The following is a 25,000-nucleotide window of genomic DNA, read 5'->3' as shown; positions in this document are numbered from 1 at the left end:
CTTGATATATACCCATGTTAACTGTATATGGTTAGTTTCAGCTGTCAACTTGATGAAGTATAGCATCCCCTGGGAGATGGGCCTCTGAGCATGGTTGTGAAGAACCACGTGGGTGGTGGGATCATACTGGAGTCCTGAGAGAGCAGCCAAAGCTCTTAACCCGGGAGCTCTCTCAAGTCTCCTCTGAGCACACTCATGTGTTAATTCTGTTAATTGAGGTGAACCCACACACTGGTGGCACCTTACCCTGGAAAGGGGTGTCTGCTGTTGATCCTGGATGTAATGGGACCAGCTCTCTCAAGCCTCAGCCACGGTGACTTCCTTGCAAAGATGAATTATAACCTAGAATTGTGAGCCAAATAACCCTTTCTCTTTTAAATTGTCAGGTTCTTAACACAGCAACAGGTGATGTCTGTTTTTGATGTTAAGGTGTGTTTCTAGCATGCAGCAGAGGGATGAGTCATGTTTTCATATCTGTTTTCCTTTGTGTGGTTTTATTGGAGAATTGAGAACGTCAATGCTGAGCGATCTCAGTGAGCAGTGATTTGGTGGTGATGGTGTGTTCATGAAGTATGAGTGTCCCTCTTGTTTGGGGTTATTCTGGTTTTTTTTTTTTTTTTTTTTTTTTTCCTTGACTGTGGTTAAGCTCTTTCAGTTGTAAATTTTCTTCTAGCACCTTTTGTAAGGTCAGTTATGTAGATATTGCTTAAATTTGGTTTTATCATGGAATGTCTTATTTTCTTCATGTATTGTAATTAAAAGTTTTGCTGGGTAGAGTATTCTGGGCTGACATCTGTGGTCTTTTAGAGTCTGTAGACCATCTGTCCAGGCCCTTCTGCATTTTAGAGTCTCCATTGAGATGTCAGGTGTTAATTCTAATAGGTCTGCCTTTTTATATTTTACTTGGCCTTTTTTCTTACAGCTTTTACTATTCTTTCTTTGTTTTTTTTTTTTTTTTTTTTTTAATTTTAGGAATTTCTTTTCTGGTCCAATGTACTTTGTGTTCTGTATGCTTCTTATACTTTGATATGTAGCTCCTTTGGGTTGGGGGGTTGGGGGAATTTTCTTCTATGATTTTTCTGAAAATATTTTCTCTGCTTTTGATCTGGGTTTTTTCTTCCTGTATTCCTACTGTTTTTTAATTTGGTCTTTTGTAGCATCCCATGTATCCTGGACATTTTTGTGTCTGGCTTTCTATTTTCAGTTCTTAAACTGATTTAGTAATCATTTTCTTTCACTGTTGGTGCTTTCACAGATTTTCCTTTTAAGGGATTTATTCTTTTCCTCTGTCAGGACTTCTGTGATATTCATAACGGCTCTTTTAAGATACTTGTCTTGTGCTGCAGCTGTTATTGATTGTGCTTTTAGGATGGCATCTAGAAATCTGGGTTTGGGAAGATTGTAATTCTAGGTGCTAATATCTGGACTTTGTTAGTTGGGTGCTTTGTTCTTTGGTTTCTGTTTCTTGCTTTCTGGTTCTTAGGAGAATGTAGACGGTATGTTTTCAGATATTTTTATGAGATCCTGCTAGGGGGCTCCAGGTAAAATATGTTTCTAGGTGTAGGGAGCTGACACTTAGGAATGGGAAACAACTAGGAGGTGGAGAGGAAGGTTGGGGAGGGTCACAGGAGGGAGGGAAGCAGGGTGTTCCATCATGATCTGCTTAGTCCCCTGGGAATGCAGAGAATGAAGAGAGGGCACAGCAGAGAAGGTCTTCTCTAGAGCTGGTATGAGAGTGGGGATTGGATGTGGAGAATGGAGTGAGTGGTGAGGCTCTGCAGTTAGCCTGTCTGCTTAGAGCCTGCAGGTTCCCAGGAAGTAACTATTGGTGTTCAGAGCTGGAATAAAGCCATGAGTAGGATGAAGAAGTTTGGAGGAGATCTGTGGGATTCATTGAGATGGGGTTGGGGTTGTAGGACTCTGGCAGGGGGGATGCAGAGGTGGTTTTCTGCAGAGCTAGAGATGAGATGGGAGATTCTACCTCTTTCCCTGGTCAGTGTGGCCTATGGCTTCTCAAGGAGTTTCAGTCTGAATTCATTCTCAGAGAACAGTGCATTAGAGATTTGTCCATGTTGCCTAAATTAGTAGTTCCTTTTTTATTGTTAAATAGCATTTTATCATTGAAGTAATCATTTTAGCCATTTACAAAAATGATACCCTTATTAATATGAGCATTCATGTAATGGTTTTGATGTGAACATAAATTTCAATCTGATTAATAACTAACTAAAAGATAGAATTAATTATGTGGTTATCTAGAAAGCCACTGTTTAGTTTTTTATTGCTAAAACTGTCTTCTAAAATGGCTACTTTCATTTTTAAAAGGTGTCTTTAGTTGAATTTTAGAGCTCTTTGGTGTAATTCTTTTCTTTCTGGTCTTAAAATGCTGCTGGTAGTCAGTGGGGGCGAGTCTTCAAGGTTTCTGTCCTATTCTGGCCTGGGCTTTACTCCAGTCCTCATCTGTGTTACCTCACTGAGAAGCCTTTGAGACTGTGACATTTTTTTTTTTTTTCCTGTCAGGAAGTTTTGTCTTAGTTCCAGACAGACCTTGCATTGACATGCTTATTGAAAATCTAGAATATATTTAGTGATACCTGCTTTAATATCCTTGCCTAGTAATTCCACCATTTGTCTAATTACTATACTTATTTTCACTTGTTATATTTCAACTTATTACGAGTTGTAGTTCCTGATTTTTGGTGTACTTGCTGTTGGGTTCTTTTGTGCTATTCTGTCTGTCTGTCTGTTCATATTGTTGGACTGCTTGAGGACGGAGACATTTTACTTAGAGTCAGGCTAATCTTTTCTGAGTTAGGTGTCTCCAGAGTGTTTTTCTAAAGCTTACTTGATTTGATTCTTGAAACTTACCTTCTTTACATTCTGAACTTGAAACCTTATGAGCTTTGAAGATTGTTTCCTCTGTTCATGTTATCAGAAGACTCTTCTCTAGACTGAGGCTTTTTCATATATAGATTCAAATCATCACCCAGCTTAAACCCATTAAATTCCTATTAAAGGAATTCTCTGTTCAGATCCTTGCGTTCTTTATTGCTGAAGCCCTGGTTTATATTTACCCTGCAGATTCCAGTTGCCTGTTTCCTCTGTCTGACTTGGAACCTGTGTAACCTCTTGGGACCTGGACCTCTGATAGGCTTCCACTCTGCCCTCCTCCCTACAGTGGTCTGGGAGCACTGACAGAGCTCACTCTATTAGTTGTGTTCTCTTCAGATCCTGAAATTTGAAATATGAGAGCTAGTCTTTTTCTTTTTTCTTTTTTTCATGGAAGATATTTCCGCTTAATAGAAAATTTCCCTGTAGTTTGGCAAACACATACTTTTATGACTTTTAACTTTTTGTAGGATGTTGTGGGAAAACAGTTTATACACCTGCTTTAGGAGCAATGACATTCTTGTTCCTGGTTGTTCCTTTTCCCAGTCTTAGGTACATATGTGTAGTGTGTATTACGGATCAGTTCATTCCCTGGCTGTCAGTTATCAGCACAATGCATTATTCAGTACAATATAGGGTGAAGATGGTGACAAATGTTCTTTTTTCATACTTGTTAAGACTATTATTAAAGTATTACTTAGCACATAAATTTTTATTCCTAATTCCCCTTTTTTGTATAGTTAAGATGTGCTGTTAAGATGTATAGCACAAAAGTATTAAAAATTACCTTGCTTAATTTTAGATTTTAAATACATTTTTTGATAAAATTTGCACAATATAAAAGGGTACTATTATATGGAATTTTACCTAAATAAAATACTTTTAAGGAGAAAAGCATTCTTATTCTATATAACTAGTGACTCAACTTTTAGATTATTGTCCACTGGATTCAGTTAGCATTAAAGTAAGATAGATCCTATCTTAAAACTTTTTTTTTTTTAATAAATTTTATTACATTAGTTAATTTATCTTCTAGTACTGGGGATTGAACCCATGGTCTCAGACATGCTAGACAAATGTACTCCCACTGAGCTATTTTCCTATCAAAACTTTTTAAACACTATTATACACTAATATTACAAACAAGATTACTGGTTAGGAGCTATATAATGAAAAAAAAAATTGTGACAGCCAAGCCAAATATGTGTTACACTATTGTTATGGGACATCCAGTTCACTTCATAATTTTGTCTTTCAAATACCCTAATTTCTGACTCAAGGATATAGGTCTGTGGTAGAGTGCTTGCCTAGTATTTGCAAAGCTCTGTGTTCACTGTTAAGCACAGCATGAATTAAATAATAAACACAAACAGTTTAAATGATATATAGTAATAAATATACTAATAGTTAAGTAAATTCTTTTTTTTTTTGAGAGGCATACTTTATTCCAAATGCACATAAAATTTTTTTAATGTGCAGTTACAGTTTTGCTCTAGAGTTGGGCATCTTGAAGTATTTCAGTCCAACATGTACCATGCATGGTCAAACTGAGTAAAACCATCGCTTCAGCAACTTGGTAATTTTATTATATGGGCTCTTTGTAAAACTTTGTCAATGATGTTAGTGATCAAGCTAGCTCAGTCAGTCAACAGGTTCTCCAGGGCAGGAGCGAGGATTAAAAAGTAAAAAGACAGTTAGACAACTTTGTAGCATGACCCCAGCCAGTTCTGAGGGTGAGGTGGGTTTATTTTTTCCCAGTTTGCCTGAAGCCTATTAGCCCCAAATCAGATTCCTGCCTGAGCTTACTTCCCTGTCCTGGCCTAATGTCAAATTCCTGCCTGAAGCCTACTTCCTTGTCCTGTCCCAATGTCAAATTCCTGCACCCAAAGCTCTCTATGTTAGTTTTTTATTTAAAAATTATTCTCTTAGTGGATTGTGTGTGTGTGTGTGTGTGTGTGTGTGTGTGTGTGTATATATATATATATATATATATATATATATATATATATATATGGAGAGAGAGAGAGAGAGAGAGAGAGAGAGAGAGAGAAAACCTTTGTATTTGTCCTTTCTAGTAACACTGGTTTGAGATTTTTGTTGTTGGTTTTTAAATTGCCTGCCTTATTGGTTACCAGTACTTAACTGCTTTTGCAGAGGACTTGGGTTTGGTTCCTAGCTCACGTCATCTGTAACTCCAGCCCTAGGGGACCTGATACCCTGTTCCCATGATCACAAACCTATTCACATACATACATGCTTATACATAATCTAAAAAGAACATAAAAACTTAAGGAGTTTGTGTATGGGGTTAATGTATATGTGTAATATATTTAGTGTATGGTGTGAAAGGTGTCTTTAGGAGCCACATGAAGTTTCCTCAGTTAGAGTGGCTGTCACTGAACCTGAAGGTCATTGATTGGGCTGTACTGGTTGGCAGGTCAGTGAGCTTCATGGATCTGCTTGTCTGCCCCTCTTCCACCCAAGGCTCCTACATGTGTTCTAGGGATGGAAACAGGTCCTGAGGCTTGCAAGGTAGTCTCCTTATCTACTGAGCCATCTCCATAGTCCTTACCTAACCTATGAATTATAAATTAGATATTTTTAGTATTTTATCTTAATGTGGATTTCATATGATAGTAAATACATATTTTTAAAAAAATTTGAATGCAAAATTATAATGTATAGCAACATTATTTAGTAGCTATATATACTACTTTTCTAAGAGCAAATGTTTTATACCAAGGCTATTTGCACTGAAATGTATCTTATGCATTCTTTGTAGAGCTACCTTTAAATCTTTGAACTTTTTGAATTTTAATACATAGTTTTGAAGCAGCATGATAATTCTTACCTCATTTTCATTTTAACCTGACATGTACAGTACATGTTTATTTTGTGCATATTTATCCAGGTTAAGAAAGGAGCATCATTAAATATTTTCCCCAGTGCCAAAAAGTGAATCCTATTGTAATGTGCATGGAATTGGGGTGCTGAAAAGCAGGTCTTTGTTGTTCTGGGTTGCAGTTATGCTGATAGAACACTGAATTGGGTTTTTAATCTTATAATTGTTTTTAAAATACCATGTATTTCTATCTTAGAGCATGGAAATAAACTTTGTGAGCGACATGAATCAGTACATAAGTAGCCTACATTCCTAGCTAGCATCTGCGTATAGGCAGTGGGATGGGGACATCTAGTTAAGTGACTGAATCAGAATTAATTGGTCATTCGGAGAATAATGAAAGAATATTTAAGACAAAAAAAATTTGGGGTGAGGGGAGTGGCTTGTTGTTGCTGCTGTTGTTTTCCTGTTGTCTTTGTTTTTGCTCGTCTACGTTTCTTCCTGTTGTGTGATGTCTGGTATTGTGACTGAGTAGTGGGAGAAGATGTGAGCCGACAGTTTTCATATCAGAGATAATCTCTATGTCAAAGCCTAGTGCTACTTGCCTGCTCTCAGTACCTAGGAGGGAGGATGGGACAGAGTCTTAATTCAGTTGCTTTTCGGGTTTGTTTTCTTGTATTTTGTGTGTTATGTTGAATATTTTTGTTAATGTTATGTATATTTACATGTTAGTAATTTTGATGGCTTTTGGATAATTCCACTCTAGAGGGAGAACTGGTGGGCGGTCCTTCCTGTGACACGACCCTTGAGTGACAGTTCTATTTGATTGCCTCCAGTACTGTGAGGAAAGGACACGACTCTATGGTGAGGACTGATGGACATACATTATCTGAGAAAAGAAACTACCAGGTAAGATTGTTTTCCTTCCCTTTCTCCATTTGTTATAAGTGCATTGAAATGTCTTAACGTAATATAGAATCGGAACTAACTGATTACAATGATACAATCTCCTGAAAATTTGTGGTGTAAGTTTAAATATTACATAATGGAATTGACAGCTTGAAATCATTGTTAATATTTTACAAAATAACACATGTTTATAATTATATTTTTAGTACCAGAACAATTTTCTGACATATATGCCAAAATTTTGGATTATCTGATACAATAATATTTGGCTGGATTCAAAGGCAGTAGTTCATAAAGAATGATATGTAAGTTTTGGGTTATATTTTGTATAATAGAATGTTAGAGAAATGTAGATAGCATTGGATAGGCTATAGAAGAAATGTAAGTGAAATCTAGGAATATTTGATGACCCAGATTCTGTTTAATTTTGTCACTAATATGCTGTCCTTACAACATCAGGTTTCTGTTTGTTCCTTCCTTAACACTATCCGTTCTTAATGTAGTTATGTGGGGATGCTCAAAAGACAGAAGTCTGACATGCCTGTGTCTTCCTGAGCTTTCTAAAGAAGGTGAACTTCAAAGTAGTGTTATTGAAGTGATTTCTTTTTTAAAAGAAGTTAAGGTGTGTTTTTTTTGTTTGTTTGTTTGTTTTGTTTTGTTTTATTTTTTAGTTTTTCGAGACAGATTTTCTCTGTGTAGCCCTGGCTGTCCTGGAACTCACTCTGTAGACCAGGCTGGCCTCGAACTCAGAAATCCGCCTGCCTCTGCCTCTCAAGTGCTGGGATTAAAGGTGCTCGCGCCACTGCCGGGCTGAAGTTAAGTTTTAAATGGAAACTTAACTTCATTTCATTCAATAGTGAATCCAGTATAAAATTGTGAAGTAATATTAAATACTGAGTAAGTTCCATAAGCTGTTAGGTTTCCTGTGTAGACATGGTTCCAGCCCATTGCTCCCTCTTACCTCATGGGTTTGTCCTTTGAGACTCAGATAGCTAATGTGACACACCAGCTTTGGCCAGCTACTCACACACTTGGTGGAGTGCAATTAATCCTTTGTTTCCGTGCACTGAGGCACAAACAGTGGAGAGAACTAACTGAGAGTGAGTTTTATGCTGTGTGTCATCAGGAACGAGCCTTTGGTTGTAGGACTTGGGTTCTGTTTTGGAGCACCATCCCCAGTAGAAGATGCTTCTGTACCTAACCCTCCTAGAGCTTTTGCCTAACTTGATGAGTGAAGATCTGGCCAGATTTTTATTATTTAATAATACAGAGTAAGCTGGGGTTATGCTGAATCAGTTCTCCCTATAACTCCTCTCTGATTTTTCCTCATAGACTGGACTAGCCTGTGCTAATTACTATTTGTGCTTGCTGTGTAGCTCTTCCTACCTCAGAACCACTTCTCACAGCTTGTACTTGTAAGACTTTGATTGGTTACACACTTTTTGGGCTTTTGCATCTTCATTAGGTTTTGCTAGGTCACGATAAGAATATTGTGATTATGGGTTGTGTGGCATTTCAGTGCTAACACATATTTGCAGAATTTGAGTATAGAATTTTCGTTTGATTTATACATTGTAGCTAATTTGTGTCATGGAACAATATTCATGTACACTTCTAAAATTTATACTTATGAAAGGAGTAAAGCAGTTATATTTCGCCAAAAAAGAGTTCCTTATTTCTGCTTGTACTACTGTAAAGGTGCTTTATTCTAGTCTTGATGTGCAAATTACACAAGGTTTTGAGCTTGCATGAAGATGCTTTCTTGATTAGACTTTTGCTGGCTGAAAATATTTTTCATTTGCCTTTTACTGTTACATAGTGATGTCCAGTGTATATTGAAACGTCTTTGGAAATAGGTCTGGATTGTAAGATTGTTTCGTTTTTGAAACCTCCTCTGAAAAGAACATCTGCATAGAAGACTGGTTTCATATCTTAGCATTAAGATGAGTTTACTGAGAGTGTATGGGACAGCCATGTAATGTTGAATCACCCAAGCAAAAAATGTATGTTTTAGTAGCTCTTAGGAGCTTGTATATTCTAAGATGAAACTAATTTGGAATTTATAAATTTTTACTTTATAAGAATTTCATTTGCTCTTTTCATTGTTAAAATAGACTTTCCTTGTCTATATAACTTCATTTATTTGAGAGCATTTGGTTTTGGAATTTGTTTCTTTAAGCATCTTGATTATAGCCTAATATTTGAGCTTAACAAAAAATATTTCTCCAGTTTTCATTTCTATGTAGGCCTTATTTATAGACTTTCAGTTACACAGAAGTTGAAATACTGATTTTTGTAGTAGTATTAACTTTGTATGTTTTGTTTGTCAATAAGCCCAGTTAGGTATTTGAATATAGTAGATGAAGTTTGTTTGTATAAATAAGTTTAGGAAAGCAGTCCTTTTTGAAAGGGTTATCAAGTTTTTTTTTTATAGAGAAAGTTAAATGGCTTTCTCTAATACTCAAGCTCTAAACATGGCACCTACTTGACTGTCTTGATTGTGTTCCTCCACATGTTTACGTGTATTTACGCCCTCAATACCTCTTCTCTCACTGCCTTTGCTGGGCTTGACTGTTTAGTAACTAAAAGCTGCTTTAATGCTCTGTGTGCCTTGTACCCCAAGCTTCTAATAATTTGGATCGCTTAAAGAATGGTACCCTTTCCCCATGACTCAATAATTTGATTTCCATTTTTCCAGAAGCTTCCCTAAAATAGACACAGGGCTTTTTTTCTAGTGCTTTCAAGTCCTGTATACTTGTAGATTAGTGTTGGCCTTAGGACCAAACAGCCATCTATTTTCTTTCACTTTCCTGTACACTTACACTGTTTGTTCCATAGACAAGAGCTACAAATGGCTACTTAAATTTGTTTAAGTTAAATACTACTACATTTTTAGTTTGCCAACCATGGAAGCCACATTTTAAATGTGTAGTGTATACTTCTGCAAGTGGCTACTGTACTGACAGTGCATGTTGACTGTTGCTGCCATTATATAGAACTGCAAGCTAGCGCTGCTTTGTGGATGCAGTCAGCTTGTTGAAAATTCCAGCCACATTTGCCTATTTTAGCACCACCAGTGCCTTATGTGGTACCTGCTCTACGGGTAGATGTTCAGTATATACTGTGAATAAAATTACAGTGGAAAACTGAGAGGAAGAAACAGGGAAATGTGCTGGCTATCTACTAGTGCGATTCCTGAGATTTTTTTTTTTTTCTCACCGAATTCAACCTTCCTTTTATTTATCTTTTAGCAATAAGAATCAATCTTTTTCCTCATAAAAATGTTGAAGAAAAACACTGAGTCCAATATGAATGTTCACTGTCCTAACTTCTTTCTCAGTACTTTGCTTTGTAATCTCTCCTAATGAGTAAAAGTGCAAATGCAACCGGTTTGCTGGGTTTTGTTTTTTTTTTGTTTTTTGTTTTTTCTTAATAAGTATGTATTTTCAGCTTGTTATGTTTATGATGATATTGCCATATCTCATTTCTTGTTTTATTTTTCAGAAGTAATCATTAATTTGAGTTTGGCATTTCACTCCTAATATGTATTTTTTACTCTGTATGTAGGTTTCCATATTTACAGGCACATCCTTCTTTATGGCAGTGGTTGACAAGTTATCCCTTACATTCCACTGTTTTGTGTAGGGAAAACGAGCTTTTAGCCCACTTAACCTTCAGACACTTTCCCAAGGTGAACACTCAACACTTGATAGTGTAATATAAAGTACAAATTAATCTAATTAGTAAACACATACATGGTTAGGAAGCAGTGTTTCTACTTGGTAAGTTTTAAGCATTCTTATATACACACTAACATTTTATACTGCAGTGAGATGTAAGTGAGATGGCATGGAAGCACCCATTTCATTTTTATAAGTCAGTATGAAAAGTCTGTTTGCTGGCCCCAGTGTCTGGTTGGTTGATTCTCAGAGTCATAGTTGTGCTAGTTAGTTAGCTTGGGGCCTCCTTTGGCACTTCTTATGTGTTTAGAAACACAAACATTTGTGCATCTTTGAATATGTCAGATATTGATAAACAGTGAATATCAGAGACCACTTAGTAGAAAAATCTGTAGGATTTTGTTTTTTTAAACAAGTACTTAATAGTAGATCTGGTGCCTAGAATAATAATAGAGGTAAGCTTTAGTCTTTGTTGCTCTTTGGTGTAGAATGAAGGTAAGTAAGAGAAAGCTGATGGAAAACTGAATCACACACACAAGACTAAATCTAGTGAACTACTTCACACTATTCTCTTCTTAAAGCTCTTGAAAATCTTGTTAACAATGGGTTCTAAGTATTGTCCCTGGTCAGAGATACAAAGCAATAGAACGGGATAAGACTCAAATGATGACTTTATGTTTGGTTCATTTGCATTTATTAGAGTTGCTAATGGGGTGGTGCAAATAATCAATAATGCCAGTAGCTAAGGCTGCTTGCTGTTCCTGCCACAGTCGCTGTTCCACAGTCGCTGTTCCGCATCAGAAGTCACTTGGAATTTATAACTTAGATTGTAAAGTAAAGCTTGGTATTGTTTTTGGCTACCTGTCCCCCTTTCCCATGTTCCCCTGGCTAACTAACAACATCAGGTTAAATGAATTCCCAGGTTCCTCAGGGTTGGCTCACTGCTACATTGTGCTAGTCTTCCTTTGTGTTCTGTGCAAACATATTTTTCCTTCTGAAATCATAAAATGACATCAAGGTTGTTTTCTTCAATTATTTCTGCTACATTTGTTCAATCCTGCATACTTGTTGCATGCATGCACACGCATACATAATGCATGTGTGGTGGAGGTCAAAGGACAGCTTGTCAGAGTTGATTCTTTAATTTTAACATGCTCCTGGTTATTGACCTCAGGCTCTGTGGTGAGTGTCTTTACCCACTGAGTCATCTCAACTGCCCCATGACGTTTGTTTTCTAAAAACATGTTTACTTGTAATTAAATGCATGTTGTGGCCCACGCTTAGTGTCTTGGTGTGTGTGTGTGTGGGGGGGGGGTTGTTTAATAGTTCTCCAGGACCAAAATATTCTGCTAAGTATGTCTGTTAGGCTAAATGTCTTATAGTGGTGTTTTAAATGGTATGAGATACTATTTTGTTTCCAAAGATTAAAAGTATCAGGTGGCACACCTTGTATTTATTTTGTGAGTGTGGCTTCCTTTTGGGAATTTAGGTCCTAGGCTTTGCTAAGTAGCCACACCAAATCCCAATCAAACGTTTATAATAAAATTGCTGTGATGGCATCTTTGGGAGCCCCAGGACGAAAGTAGATGAAAACAAATGAACAAAATCACCCATTTGTCCATTTTCTTTGTAGTTAAAAAAAAAATTGACCCAGAAGCAACTCAGTGCCGATCAGTCCTAGAATAGAGGCGCACAGTGTTTAGCCGATGTTAACTGGTTAGTGTGAGCAGATAGTGTGACATCAGAATAGATGTTAGTAAATGATGCAGCCCAGCCCTGTCACCTCACATGAGAAGACTCTCTTTAAGTGTCCTCCCCTCCACCCCCCACGCCTTTAAAGACTGGAATCAAACAGTATGTGGACAACAGTGCGGGAGGGAAGAGAGGCTCTCAGAAACGGAAGGGAGAACAGAGCCAGCTGGATCTCAGAAGACAAGCTGTAGTTTTCAAACACTGAATGAAAATAATGAAAGAGAGATGTTATGAAGCTAGGGAAGTTATCTGATAAATCAATACTCCAAATTTCTTGAATAGTCAATTCCCAAGAGGAGTATGTTTGAGAGTATAGCAGTTTGAGTTTGTCCGACATTGAATGTCAGTCCATTGAGCTACTATTTGAGACATGTTTCCCTGTATTGAGAATAGACATACTTTCACATAATCTTCTAAAGATTTTAAATTCTCCTTTTCATGTTTAACTTTAAATCTGTCTGCAATTGACTGTGTGAGTTAGGAATGCAGCATCTTCTCCATCCAGTGAGTTCTGCTGTAATAACCACTACCTGCTTTCTGTCTGTCAGAAGCGCGGACTTTTGGTGACTCTGATAAGCTTGTGCATGCCAGTAAATGATGTTCTGTTTTCAAATTGTCACATTTATGTTTGGTATTTATGTCATTAACCTTGGTCTCAGTCTTAACTTTGATAATTCACTCTGTGACACATTTTGAGTATTTTAAAAGACTCCTACAACAACCAAAAAAAAAACAAACAAACCCAAGTTTATGAGTGGAATTGGTCTGACTCTGGGTTGGAGAGAGTGATTCTTTTACAGTTTTCTTCCTATCTGGGAATTCTATATTTTTCTCAAATTCTTACTTTTAAACATACCTTTAAAGTCACTCATATTTACAGTTAAATACTTTGATTTGTGGTTGTAAGTGGCACATCAAAAGAGTCTGTTGTATAGATGTTTACTGTTAAATCAAAATAGCTAGTTTTTTTTAATTGGGTTTTATATCCATCATGGTTGCAAAACTTTTATTCTTAACATTTGTCAGTTTTGTGTTTTTGTAGAATAGCCATTTGGAAATGATAGTTTCATTTTGTGACTAGCATTTCTAAATTAACTAGTACTTCTGACCAATCATTGAAAAGAAGTTTTTGGGAAGTAACCTTTTTCTAGTTTGTTACTTAGCTTAGGAAAGCGTTAGTGCTCACCATGGTGAGGATGTTGGTGTGGTGTTCATATAGAAATTTTATATATTGATGTGGCAGAGAGTTGTTGTAAGATTTCATGGTTTCCCCTGCTTCCCACCCACCTGAACAGTTGTTGGTCCTAAGTTGTCTTGGAGACAAGTTATTACTATATAGGCCAGCTGGCTTCAGATATGCATCAAGTTTTTCCTTTACTTTCTGTTGAGTTTTTCTGTAATCCCTTTGTGGCTAGAACATAGAGTTAGTATGATGCCAGTTATCTGTTTATAAGTTCAAAATGTTTTGGGGTTCTGTACTTTTCTATTTCCCTTCCATGTTCAGAATCCATTAATTTTGGAAATGTTCTTGTTTACTAAATTGTACTGTTTTGCTCATGTATTCCCGTCTGAGAATGCTACTGACACAAGGTTAAAACACTAAGTAAGTAGTGGAGTGTGGTCAGTTGGAGGATCACTTCCTGGAGTGTTGTTAGAACTGACGTACATACATATTTGTTTTCTGGCTCTGACTAAAAAAAGCTCACTTTTAAGGAAACACCTTGCCCTTGCATCTCTGCTACATACTTTCATTATTTATTGCTTGAAGGGGAGTAATTCTGGTTTTCTGCTTTTTGATAGCCATAATTTAATACTTTAACTTCTTTCTTTTTCCTTCAGTTTCTACCTTTCCTGTCTATTCTTTTTCATTTCCTATTTTTTCTCCCCCATTTCTTTCTCTTCTTCACCCTTTTCATGTTTTGTTTAGGGAATCCTCTTCTTCTTAAATGCATTTCTGATGGTGATGAATTACGTTAGGGTTCCTGTGTGTGAAAATTTATTTTACCCTCATTTAAAAATATTTTTGCTCAGTAAGAAGTTGAAAATTGGTAGTTTCTCTTTTAGTATTTTTAAAATAGGATGCCAGCCATACATGGTGGCACAGACCTGTAGTCCCAGTGCCTGGGACTGACCAGGTAGGTGGAGGATGTTAGGGATGCCTGGGACTGACCAGGTAGATGGAGGATGTTAGGGATGCCTCTGCTGGAAGACCCAAGCAATCTGCTGACCAAACAATATTTAAAAATGGCACTCTACTGTCTTCTCACTCATTTCTAGTGAAAAAAAAAAGTTGTTGGTGTATATCTTTCTCTTTGGATACTCTTAAGGATTAAGAACATTTTTTGTTTTATTATGATAAATATTTAATGTATGTTTTCGTTCTGACATAATTTTCTTCACGACGCCAGTGCTTGGAATTTCTTGTGTTTATGGTTTTTATCAAACATTTTTTGTTTCTTTGGGTTTTGTTTGTTTGTTCACTTTGGTACTCCCTCAAATGTGTTTTATGCTTTGTTCTATGGAATGCAATTGCTTACATGCAAAGTTACCCTGACAGTCTCCCTCCATTCCCAGTTTACTACTGCTTTTCCTTGCGTGCCTTCTCCAGTGGGTCTTTGAGCACTGTGTCTTCCTGCTCTGACTTAGCATGCTGCTCGCTCTTCTGTTGTCCCTGTCCACTATCTGCCATCTGTGTCATTGGAATCAGTAGAATGTTTCTGTTGATTATTGGAGGTTTTCCTACATGTTCTCCACTCTGATGGACTTCATTTGCATAGTTGTGCCCCCACCCCCCATAGTTTTGTTTTGTTGTCTTACTTATTTTTTTCGTATTTGTGTTAAAATTCTTGAGGTTTGCTGGGGATGGAGTTACATTACTTAGGAACATTTGGTCACTGTGAGACCCTCTTGTCTCTTGACTCTGCCTTTTAAAAAATTATTAAAGAGAAACAATAGATTTTGGGGCTGGTTTTCTTCAACTACTAAGCTAGTATTTTTCTGTCCCTTTTAGTGTTTCCTGCTCTGGCATCTGGGAACATAAGTGACCGTGTACTCTAGTGGTAGCCTTTAGGATCGGTTTCTCTTTCAGGTGGTTCTCTCCCCTGTCTTTTATGACTTGTTTCCATGCTTGCTGATCTTTACTGCACCGAAGACTTAGGGGAGCCTTCTCCAGTTTCCCTGAGCTGTTTCTCTGTGCAGCTCACCCTGCTAGCTTTTTAGCCTGCTTACTTTAGATGCCTTGGACTGCCCTGACTGAGCTCTAATTATGTGATTTGGGACCTCTTCTCTCCTCTAATATTAGAGCCTGAAAGCTCATTGAGTCAGCTAAGAAGTTCGCTTGTTGTCCCATTCCTGAGAACTATTGCTAGAATAGTTTGTTTGTTTGCTTGTTTGTTTGTTTTTTAAGTGAGGGACAGGCCTTGACCTACCAATCTTCTTGTCTCTGTATTTTATCCATTTTTTTTCCCCTAAGACAGGGTTTCTCTGTGTAGACCAGGCTGGCCTCGAACTCAGAAATCCACCTGCCTCTTATTTTATCCATTTTTAAACTGTTTGTGAGAAGAGATTTTCCTGTTAGTCTATCCTGGTTGGACTGTAAGTCTTTTTTTTTTTTTTTTTTTTTTTTTGGTTTTTCGAGACAGGGTTTCTCTGTGTAGCCCTGGCTGTCCTGGAACTCACTCTGTAGACCAGGCTGGTGGACTGTAAGTCTTAGTAGTTCATTCTTTGACATGACTAATTAGTTGAGAAGCTAAATGAATCATTCTGAATAGTAGGAATAAAATTTTGTGTTAATGCTTTTGGCTCAGATGCTTTCTGTTGTAAAAGACATTATATAATATACAATTCAAAATTGTCACACCAGATCTGAGCACTTAAAAATATCATTTAGAAAGCAGCATGCTATAGATTGATAAATAAAATCCAAGTTGTCATGTCCTGATCTATTTAACCTAAAGCAAAACACCAGACCATTTTCTTTGAATTCTCCTACTCCACATACTCTAGTATGTAATAGACTTATAGACAGTTGTCATTTGCTCTCCTGGCTGAAGTTACAGTGTTTCTTAATTTTTTAAATTGATTTATTCTCGCATATATTACATTGCGACCACAGTTTCTTCTCCCCCCCTTAAGTTATAATTTTTAATAAAAATCAGATTTTTTTTTTTCAAGTAAAGGCCATATTTAAGACAAGAAATTTTAAGGTCAAGATTTTGGCGTATGTAGTTTTAAATCCTTTCTGCCAGGATAACAGCACTGTGATAATGCTTTAAAAACGTGATAGGTAGAGTAGGAGCCGTTACTCTCATCTCTGCTGGTGTCCTGTGGGCTGATTGTGTACAGTCATTGACACTGTTCAGATTTAAGAGTGAGGTCTTCTAAGGAGAATTCTTTCTTTCTTTCTTTCTTTCTTTTTTTTTTTTTTAAACAAAAGCACTTACTTTAACAAATGTAGAGTGAGGGGGAGGTGAGTAGCAGGTCTGCAGCATGCATGGGTTGACAGATGCCTTAGTGGGAAGCCCTCTCCAAACACTGTTGCTTGTCACCATGATGATGTCATCCTGTGTGCCTTAAATGTTTGAAGTTCTAATTTAAAGGTAAAAGCTATGAGAGAGAAAACCTATGTGAGATTAAGTGCCTCTTTTCCTGTTTGTCTCAAATAAAATTGCAGTTTACTCAAGGTTTGTTTGCTTTCAGTACAAAGCACCATCATATACAAATAAAGCTCTTATCAGTGTGATAATTTCCCTGGCTCATCCACTATGCAAACACTATTTTTTTTATGCTGAAGTAGTCGTTTACAGTACAGGAAACTGGTTGATGGACCAACATAACCAAGGTCAAGGCTAACACCACCTGGAATAAATGTTAGCATCATACATGAGCATATTGGAAACACAAGAAAGACATAACACTTTTATGATGGTGAAGCATTCAAATGCATATTTCAGTCAAAATCAGGAGACATTCTCTAGTGTATGTGACATGGCATTGGTGTTATGAAAGACATAAGGACTAGGTAAAGTCTTGGGATTTAAAACAAAACACAAAATAACAGCAACAAAAACCAAGTAGTAAAACTTAATGTGTGTAGACAGGTGATTGAACAATTAAACTAGGTGAGGTTGGGTCTATCTGGGGAGCTACTGAGTACCAGATCTTTACACCGGGATGTGCTACTACTGTATGTGAGCCCTCACAGGAGGAGGCCAGTGTAGCAGGAGCGCAGGAAGAGGAGGGGAGAGTAGTAACAAGGGAATTGAGGTAACAAAGGGTAGGCCACAGGAGAGGAGAAGAGGAGAGGGGAGGGGAGGGGAGGGGCCCACACTGGTGCAGGCAGCCACTTTAAATTGTCTCCACTGCCTTTTATTTGCAGTATTCCTCTGTTCTGTAGAGACAATTCTGAAGTGTGGTATGCATCATCTAGAACTTGACATAGTAGATGCTGAATAAACATTTGCTAAAATAATTTATGTGATCAAATATTAGGTGAATTTTAAACCATCTTCCCTCATTGAAGGAAAACACGTTTTTAACTGCAGTACACTTAATTCAGGATTCTGAGGCAGATACATACATACATACATACATACATACATACAATATGTATGTATAAATACAAGAATTTTAGGATAACATGATCTTCAGTGATAGCCATATTATTATCATTTTGAAATAGCACACATATAATAGGATGTATTTAACTCTAAATCATTTAGCTTCTATATTATTAAACAAATATACACATATGAGTGAAAATGAATTTTCACTAGGATGGGGTATAGGTCAGTGATAAAGTACTTGCCTAGCATGTGCACAGCCCTGGGTTCAGTCTCTAGCACTCTTTCCCCAAAGTGAGTAAATTTAATGTTTTATTTAAAAAGCTCATCTTCTGTCATCAGATTGTTTAAAAATGCTGGTGTCAGTTTACAGTGACCTTCCCACCCCAGCCTCTGCAGTGCTGGGGCTGCAGGTGTGCGCCATCTCACCCACCTTAAAGGACCTTAACATTTTCATTATTTGATTAAAGTAACTTCCTGGTGGACAGGTCCTTAGTTGTTTTTTTTATCAACATAGAAACACTTGAGGAATTTCTTCCCAAGGAATATAATTAAATCAAAAGGTTTCTGATTTTTAAGAGTTCATTGGTTCTATCTGTGTAATCCAACTTTGACTTTGTTGACTGATGGTGTTAACATGCTGAGAGCATAGCCTTAATGTTGAGTACTCAAGAGAACAGAGTATGTAAGGAGTGGCTGGGCAGCGTGTTTGAACTTACTTTACTAGCATGATTTCATGAAGGCCAGGTAAGCCCTATCCTTGCATATTTGGGGAAAGTGTTCAGAGCTTAGCCCTTTTTTGGTTGTTTTAATTAGTATTTTGATGCAGTCTGAAAGATGATTCTGGGGTTGGGTAATATGAGGAGATAAACAGGGAGTCATAATGTTGAAACTGGACATTCAGATCTTTATAGCATGATTTCCTTATTTTTCAAAGAGCAGAAGAATCCCATCGTTTATCATGTTCTGGTCGGACTCCTTTCTTATCGTTTGCTGGAGTTTGAACTTCAGAGCTATGGTGTCAACCCTGCTGTAATATCTCAGGGGAGCTCCTAGTGTGGGGCTGGTGCCATGGCTCACCCTCCAACCTTTCCTTCTTCACTTCAGCCTCCAGCTCTGAGCTTTCCCATCCCCAGAGTAGCAAATGTTGAAAGAAGTTGCACAGGTAAGTATATGGCGGGGAAAGCTGGGGTTAACAGTGGTATATTATTCATTGATATATTGAGGGTGGGTGGGGCTGTCTTGCCAGTGAGTCATTTTGCTTAGAAATGATTTTTTTTGTGTCTTTTTCATATAGCTATTGTGTAAATTATTAGATAAAAGTCTAGTGTTCAGAAAAGAAGCTAAGAAAACAGGAAAGACATTCACAGACCACTAGTTTGCCCTACAAGTCTGATGAGGTGGCAAGTTTCTTTAAAGTTTCTTAAAACTTCTAACAGCTTTAAGTGTGTGCTGTTCTTCCTGGAGTGTTAACCAGGTAGCTGTGGTTTGACTCCCCATAAGAGAAATTCCAAACATACTTTCCTTTGCAGTTGTGACAGGAGGCCTGGGACATTCTGCCATTCAGGGGTTTGAAATGTTAACAAAAGTAAGTAGGGTACAGTTAAGGCATGGCATCTACACACAGTTCAGCAAATGCTTTTTGAAGAGTCTTTGTTCCCTGTAATTCATATCTTGTGATGTGCAGATCCTTGAGCACACAAGACATTTGGAATTAAACCTAGGAAAACAAATTCTTTATAAGACCTAGGATACGTGAAGTATTTTCTTGGTGTTACGCTCTTTAAAACACTAACTTTTTCAGTGGTTTATCTCCTTTAAGTTCTAAAGCTTTACTTTTTCTGAGAGCCGTGTAGGAACACATACCCCTCAACAGAGTATCAGGGTAGTTTTTCCATTCCTTTAAAAAAATACCTTAAAATACTTGAAACAGAACATCTTTTTGTTGCGTAGAGGGCTTGTCTTGCATTCTAAACCCAGAAGCTTTTCTGCTGTTAGCTTGTCCTCTCATTTGTATTTTATAGTTTTATACTCTGTATTTAAGGAGGAAGTACTGAGTAAGTTTAGGTTGTCCTATGAGGTTTCCAATCAGCTTCTTACAGTACTAGTTAAAGTTGACTCTTTAGTGGGTAGATGAACCACACCTTTTCTCCCATAGAGGAACATTATTACTTGGTGTAGAGTTTTGGTTATATAATGTATATTTTTCTTTTAAAGTGATTTATGATTTGGATTTGGACCTATATAAGGCTTATTGATAAGTAAAAATTTAAGAAAATGTGGAAAAAAAAAAAACCCCACAAGATGAGTTTATTCACTTTGACTCATGACCAAACTGTAGGAGGAGGCATTTGTTAATGGTCTCTGGAGCACACACACTTCTATTGTGTGTTTATTTGGAAATGCCATGCAGAAAGACAGCTCCAGGCACCAGATGCCAAGCTTCAGATCCAGAAGATTGTGTCTTTCACCTTTGCTTTCAGACCTTGGACAAACTTTCCATTTGTATTATTTATTCAAAAATATTCAGACTATTTCCGAAACCCTCGGAAAGGACTATTAAGACATGCATTCTCCAAAATTACAAAGCGCAGGTGTTTGCCAAGCCCTGGGTTTTCAACAAAGCACCTTTCCATTCAGTCTCCTGTATTTCCTCCCTCACCATCTTCAGCGTTTATTTGCCCATTGTTATTTATTGAACGTTTTACATTTACTAAAGCAATGACATTGTTTGCCTTGATTTCTTGGCTATTAATTTGCCTCAGAAATTAGAACTAATTTTTGGCTGAAATTTGGGAGGTGGGGGGGTCTCAGAAATGAATAGAACTATTTGTAATATTTGAGAATCAGGAGAGCTGGTTGAAAATCTTAGTATGTTGCTAAGTCAAAAATCTTTTATTAAAATATTGCAACAGTACAATGTTTCACAAAGTTTTAATGACCTGAAATTTAGGCACCCGTGCAGTAAGATTTAATCTGACAGGTTCCTTCCTCATGAATAGATTCCAATGCTAATTAATACTTCTTGGTAAAGTTGGATAAATTTGTTGTTGTTTATATACCTTTTTCCTACTTGGTAGACAGGAGAGAATCTGTGTGTTCGTGTAGTATATTGAACTGACAAAGCAAGTTAAATTCTGTATTAGCAATTAAAGTAACTTGTCAACATACCCTATAAACACTAAGAAAGGGGCAGGTTTGCCAGTCTCTCCACACCCTGAGCACTCCCAGTGCAAATTCCATAGTAGGAGGAACACATTGGGTGCTCCAGAAACAGTGAGGCATGCAGGTGTGGGCTCAGGGTGGCTGTGGTGCTGGCTGTCCAGGAGTTTTGTTCTTTTCTGGGTTTTCGTGTGTTTTGAGACAAGGCCTTTCTTCATTAGTTGAGCATGTCAAAACCTCAAGGGCTGGTGCTGCAGAGGCATCCACATCTCAGTTCAGCTGCCCCCGTTGCTGTGAGGATAACTGCCTTTATGCCAGCAAAGGGAAGCCCTAGGAGATCGACTCCACTCTCTACATGTGTCTTACTTATCACCAATGTTTGGATTATTAGCTTCATAATGAAATTTAGTGTTTGGTTATAGTCACCTTAATTTCTTGAAAGATTAAATTCAATTCACTCGAGAAAGTAATATGCTAGTTTATTTGAAATGTAGAAAATTGGTATATGTTAATTTTTGTACTCATTTCTATTTGAAGTTCTCCTTGGATAATTTTTTTCTCACTTTTTTTTTTTCTTTATATCCTCCCCATCTCCTCCCCCATCCCCCTCTAGTACCACAGTGCTGAGACTCAGACCCAGGGCCTTGCTAAACATCAACCCTACAACAGCAGCAGCCTCAGACCAGTAATTATTTGGTTTTTTTGGTGTTTTTTTTTTTTTTTTTTTTTTTTTTAAGTCAGATTCAGGCCTTCTTTCTCTGCCTCCTGAAGTCTATGCCCAGCAGCATTTACTTTAAATCAATGCAATACTATTTTGTTCAATTATTTTTATGCTAAAATTAATGTGAACTTCTTCAAAATAGATATGATTGGTGTTGTATAGACTCTTGTCTCTGGTGTATAATCGGCCCATCGTTTTGCACAGGGGTCTTTCTGTAGTATTATGTGATTGTAGCTACCTTGCTTGCTTTGTTGCTCATCACAAAATAAGGACCTTCCTTTGTGTTGATAATTATGTTGACCCTTAACACGCTTCCCATTTTATGAAGAAAACACATTATAAAGGATAAGTTGTATTTGTGTGTGATTGTGGGTCTACTATGGTGCCTAACGGGGAAATGCTTAGTAGATTAGAATCAAAGCCGGCTATCTGTGTACTTACCAAATGCATATAGCCCGGAGCAGGTTACTTAACTCCTGGCCCTGAGTTTTATGGGATACTAATTGTTTGCCAGCTTTGCACCCTTGTAATGATGGTGGGAACACGCTTTGCGTGTTTGCAGCAGGTAGGTCTTCACTGTGTAGCCCCAGCTCTCCACGAACTTGCCATATAAACCAGGCTGCTCAAATTTCGAGATCAACTACCTCTGCCTCTAAAATGCTGGGGTTAGATGTGAGCACCACCTGACTTTGCCTGAATCAGAGCTGATAAACAGTCATTTTACAAATAGGGTTATGATAGATAAAGTGCTTTCTTTTCACTGATTAAGAAGAGTAGACCTTGTAATTTAGCATTAAAATTTCAAAGAAGAGTGAGCAGTGAACAAGAACACTTAGAGCCTCGTCTACAAAGGCTTTGGGGTAGAAAGGAATTTGAGCAACTGAAGGTTAATGGTGGGAGGGAAGGCTTTTTTGAAGAGAGGTCAGAGAGATTGGCTACAGAGGGCCTTTAAGCTTATTTATTTGTTGAAGAATTTTGATCAGATCCATGAACATACATTTTCACTTAAATTGCTTGGATGGAGAAAAGTAGATTTAGGGACAATGAAGAACAAGTAGATAAATCCCCGTTTAGATGCTGTGGGAGTGTCTTGTGCTAGTCAGATACAGCGGGATAGAAGCGGTTGATGCTGTGGGCACTGAGCGTCTGTATTTGGAGCTTGAGTAGCTTGGACTGATTGCTGAGCTTACGTAGGCTACTGTAAAGTGCAGAAGTTTGTGCTGTTTCTTTGCCTGGTCTCTGCCCTGTTGACCTAGCACTGAAGGGCCTGCTTTTCTCACCCAGCACTTTATCCTCCAGACCCTGCTGTGCTTGCCAACTAGAAAGGGTTTTGTTTGCCTTGGAATTTTTTTTGGGGGGGGGGGTCGTGGAGTGGGAGGTGGAGGGCAGGGTGTTGTTTTTGAGTCAAGCTTCATGTATCCAAAGCTGGCCTAGGTGAATTCCAGAACTTCCTGCTTCTATCTCCCAAGTGCTGGGATTCTGTGTGCTGCAACACACCTCGGTGAATTGAGAGTTAGTTCCGTTTCCACAGGTTTCTCTCCCTACTGAGCCCTTGGCTAGGTGTTTTGTCTTTCTGGATTTGTTCTTTTCCCACTTGGTTTGATTGGTTAAGGGTTTGTTCAGACATCACACTCACTCACTTTTCCTTAGACTGGCTCATGACCTTGTATTTAAATTTCTAAGTTCATTCACAAATTTGTCTAACCAGATTGTCAGCTTGTTAAGGACAAGCTTTTATTCAAGCTTTGTCATTATTCAAGTAGATTTTTTTTAGAATGCATGTAGTTTCTTGAACATTAACTAAGACACATGTAAGAAGGAAAAAAGCAGTCAGTTAGAAAAGCCCTGGTGCCCTAACAGTGGACGTGCTGGGTGTGCAGAGAAACGGAAGATGATGCGTTGGTTCATCAGTGTGAGCTTCTCTCTGCTAATGAAGCTACACTTAGGGAATACCAGGGCTTGATACCAATGTGCTGTTAGAGCCTTCAGTTAAGGTTTGAGAAAGCTTTTGAAATGATTGTGTATTTGTTCAGTCCAGCATTTGCTAGCATTCTGGGCTTCAGGGAAGATTGGTCCCTGGCAATCTTGATGAAAGGCATGCTGTTTGTTAGCTATTATTGTTGTTTGGATATAGATACGTCTAGTCCATCCTACCTTTCTCTGTTCTCTTGCTTCTTGTTCTGTATAAGGCCATATGCGTATTTTCAAGTTAAATTACAAGGAACTCTGGGTTTATTTCCCAGACCATTTTAAAACCCTAAAGCCTGGCCGCCACCCTCTTTGTCCATCGCAGCCTTCCCTAGATGGCTTTGCTAAAATTGTTGGTTCAATTATCTAAACTTAAGAGTTTTGAAAAATTTTTTGCAATTATTCAGACTTACTGAGGCTGGCATTGGTATACTCAAATACCACAGGAGGAGGTTGGAGAGATGGCTCAGAGGTTAAGAGCACTGACTGCTCTTCCAGAGGTCCCAAGTTCAATTCCAAACATTTATAATGAGTTCTGATGCCCTCTTCTAGTGTGTTGGAAGACAGCTATAGTGTACTCTTATAAATAAAATAAATACGTCTTAAAAAAAAGACTATCACAGGATATTAAATTGGGTACTGTGCCTTCCCAAGTAATAAAATAATAGTACAGTTGGACATTCAAGCCAGCTTAGCGCCTCCATCCTGTTATATCGTAGTTCTCTGTACATTCTGAGACAGAAGAATTATTTTTGAAGAATGAGATTGGTAGAGAAAATTTAGTATAAGCTAACCTATCTGTGTACTTTTAAAAATACATAACTTACTGAGTCAAAGGAATAATGAAAGTGTTTTGATTAAATGTTTCCCACATGAGAAATATTACATTTTGGTATAGAACATCATTCCTAGGAGAATGTTTGTGCTGCTTCTTATAATCTGGTCTGAGACTCAAGAAGAGTCAGCTACTTTGCAATGTAAGCCCCTGATCAAAGAATGTAGAAATCCTTGTTTCTGATATAAAGAGGAAATGTTACTTAATTTAAACTATTTTTAAAAAATTAATTACAAAGTTGACTTTCACTTATATGATATAACGAGGGGTTTCATTATAACATTGACATACACTTTTTCATTGATAGAATGTGGTTTCTAGGTTCCCTTTATTCTTTGCAGAAAAAAATGTAAATTTTTCTTTTTAATGCCACATGTATCCACTCATCTTTATCTTCTTCAGAGTGTATCTTTTATCCAGTCACCTCACCACACCTGTGTCCTTTGTAGCCTTAATCGGCATCCCGTATCCACTTTCCTAACTCATCCTCCTGCTTCATCCTTCACGGTCCATTTTCACACATAACTCAGGATCAGTTATAAACAGATGGTAAATTTTTCACTCTCTGAGCTTTTCCCAATATCATAGCTCCTGATTGTTCCACCTCACACAGATAAACTAGAAAGTCCTGCAGGCATACAAGGTTGTATTTGATGTATAGTAGCCCTCACTGAAGTATTA

General features: G+C 37.6%; 1 protein-coding gene across 9 annotated transcripts in view; it reads left to right on the top strand.

Moving 5' to 3' along the window:
- The window catches only part of Cnot2 (CCR4-NOT transcription complex subunit 2), a 93,820-nt gene that overhangs the window by 24,844 nt on the left and 43,976 nt on the right, over positions 1 to 25,000 (top strand). For 2 of the 9 annotated variants that reach the window (XM_076920268.1, XM_076920269.1), the window contains exon 2: positions 6,498 to 6,640. In XM_076920268.1, the coding sequence (XP_076776383.1) occupies positions 6,593 to 6,640 (48 nt within the window). In that variant the 5' untranslated portion in view covers positions 6,498 to 6,592. Of the gene's footprint in view, positions 1 to 6,497; positions 6,641 to 6,846; positions 6,946 to 18,575; positions 18,799 to 25,000 lie in introns of all 9 variants that reach the window. The other 7 variants (XM_076920275.1, XM_076920267.1, XM_076920273.1 and 4 more) reach the window with 6 other exon arrangements.

Source organism: Arvicanthis niloticus, chromosome 22 (genome assembly GCF_011762505.2).
Source record: "Arvicanthis niloticus isolate mArvNil1 chromosome 22, mArvNil1.pat.X, whole genome shotgun sequence".
NCBI classification, from domain to species: domain Eukaryota; kingdom Metazoa; phylum Chordata; class Mammalia; order Rodentia; family Muridae; genus Arvicanthis; species Arvicanthis niloticus.
The sequence above is the reverse complement of the archived record's forward strand: the minus strand, read 5'-3'. Positions and strand labels throughout refer to the sequence as shown.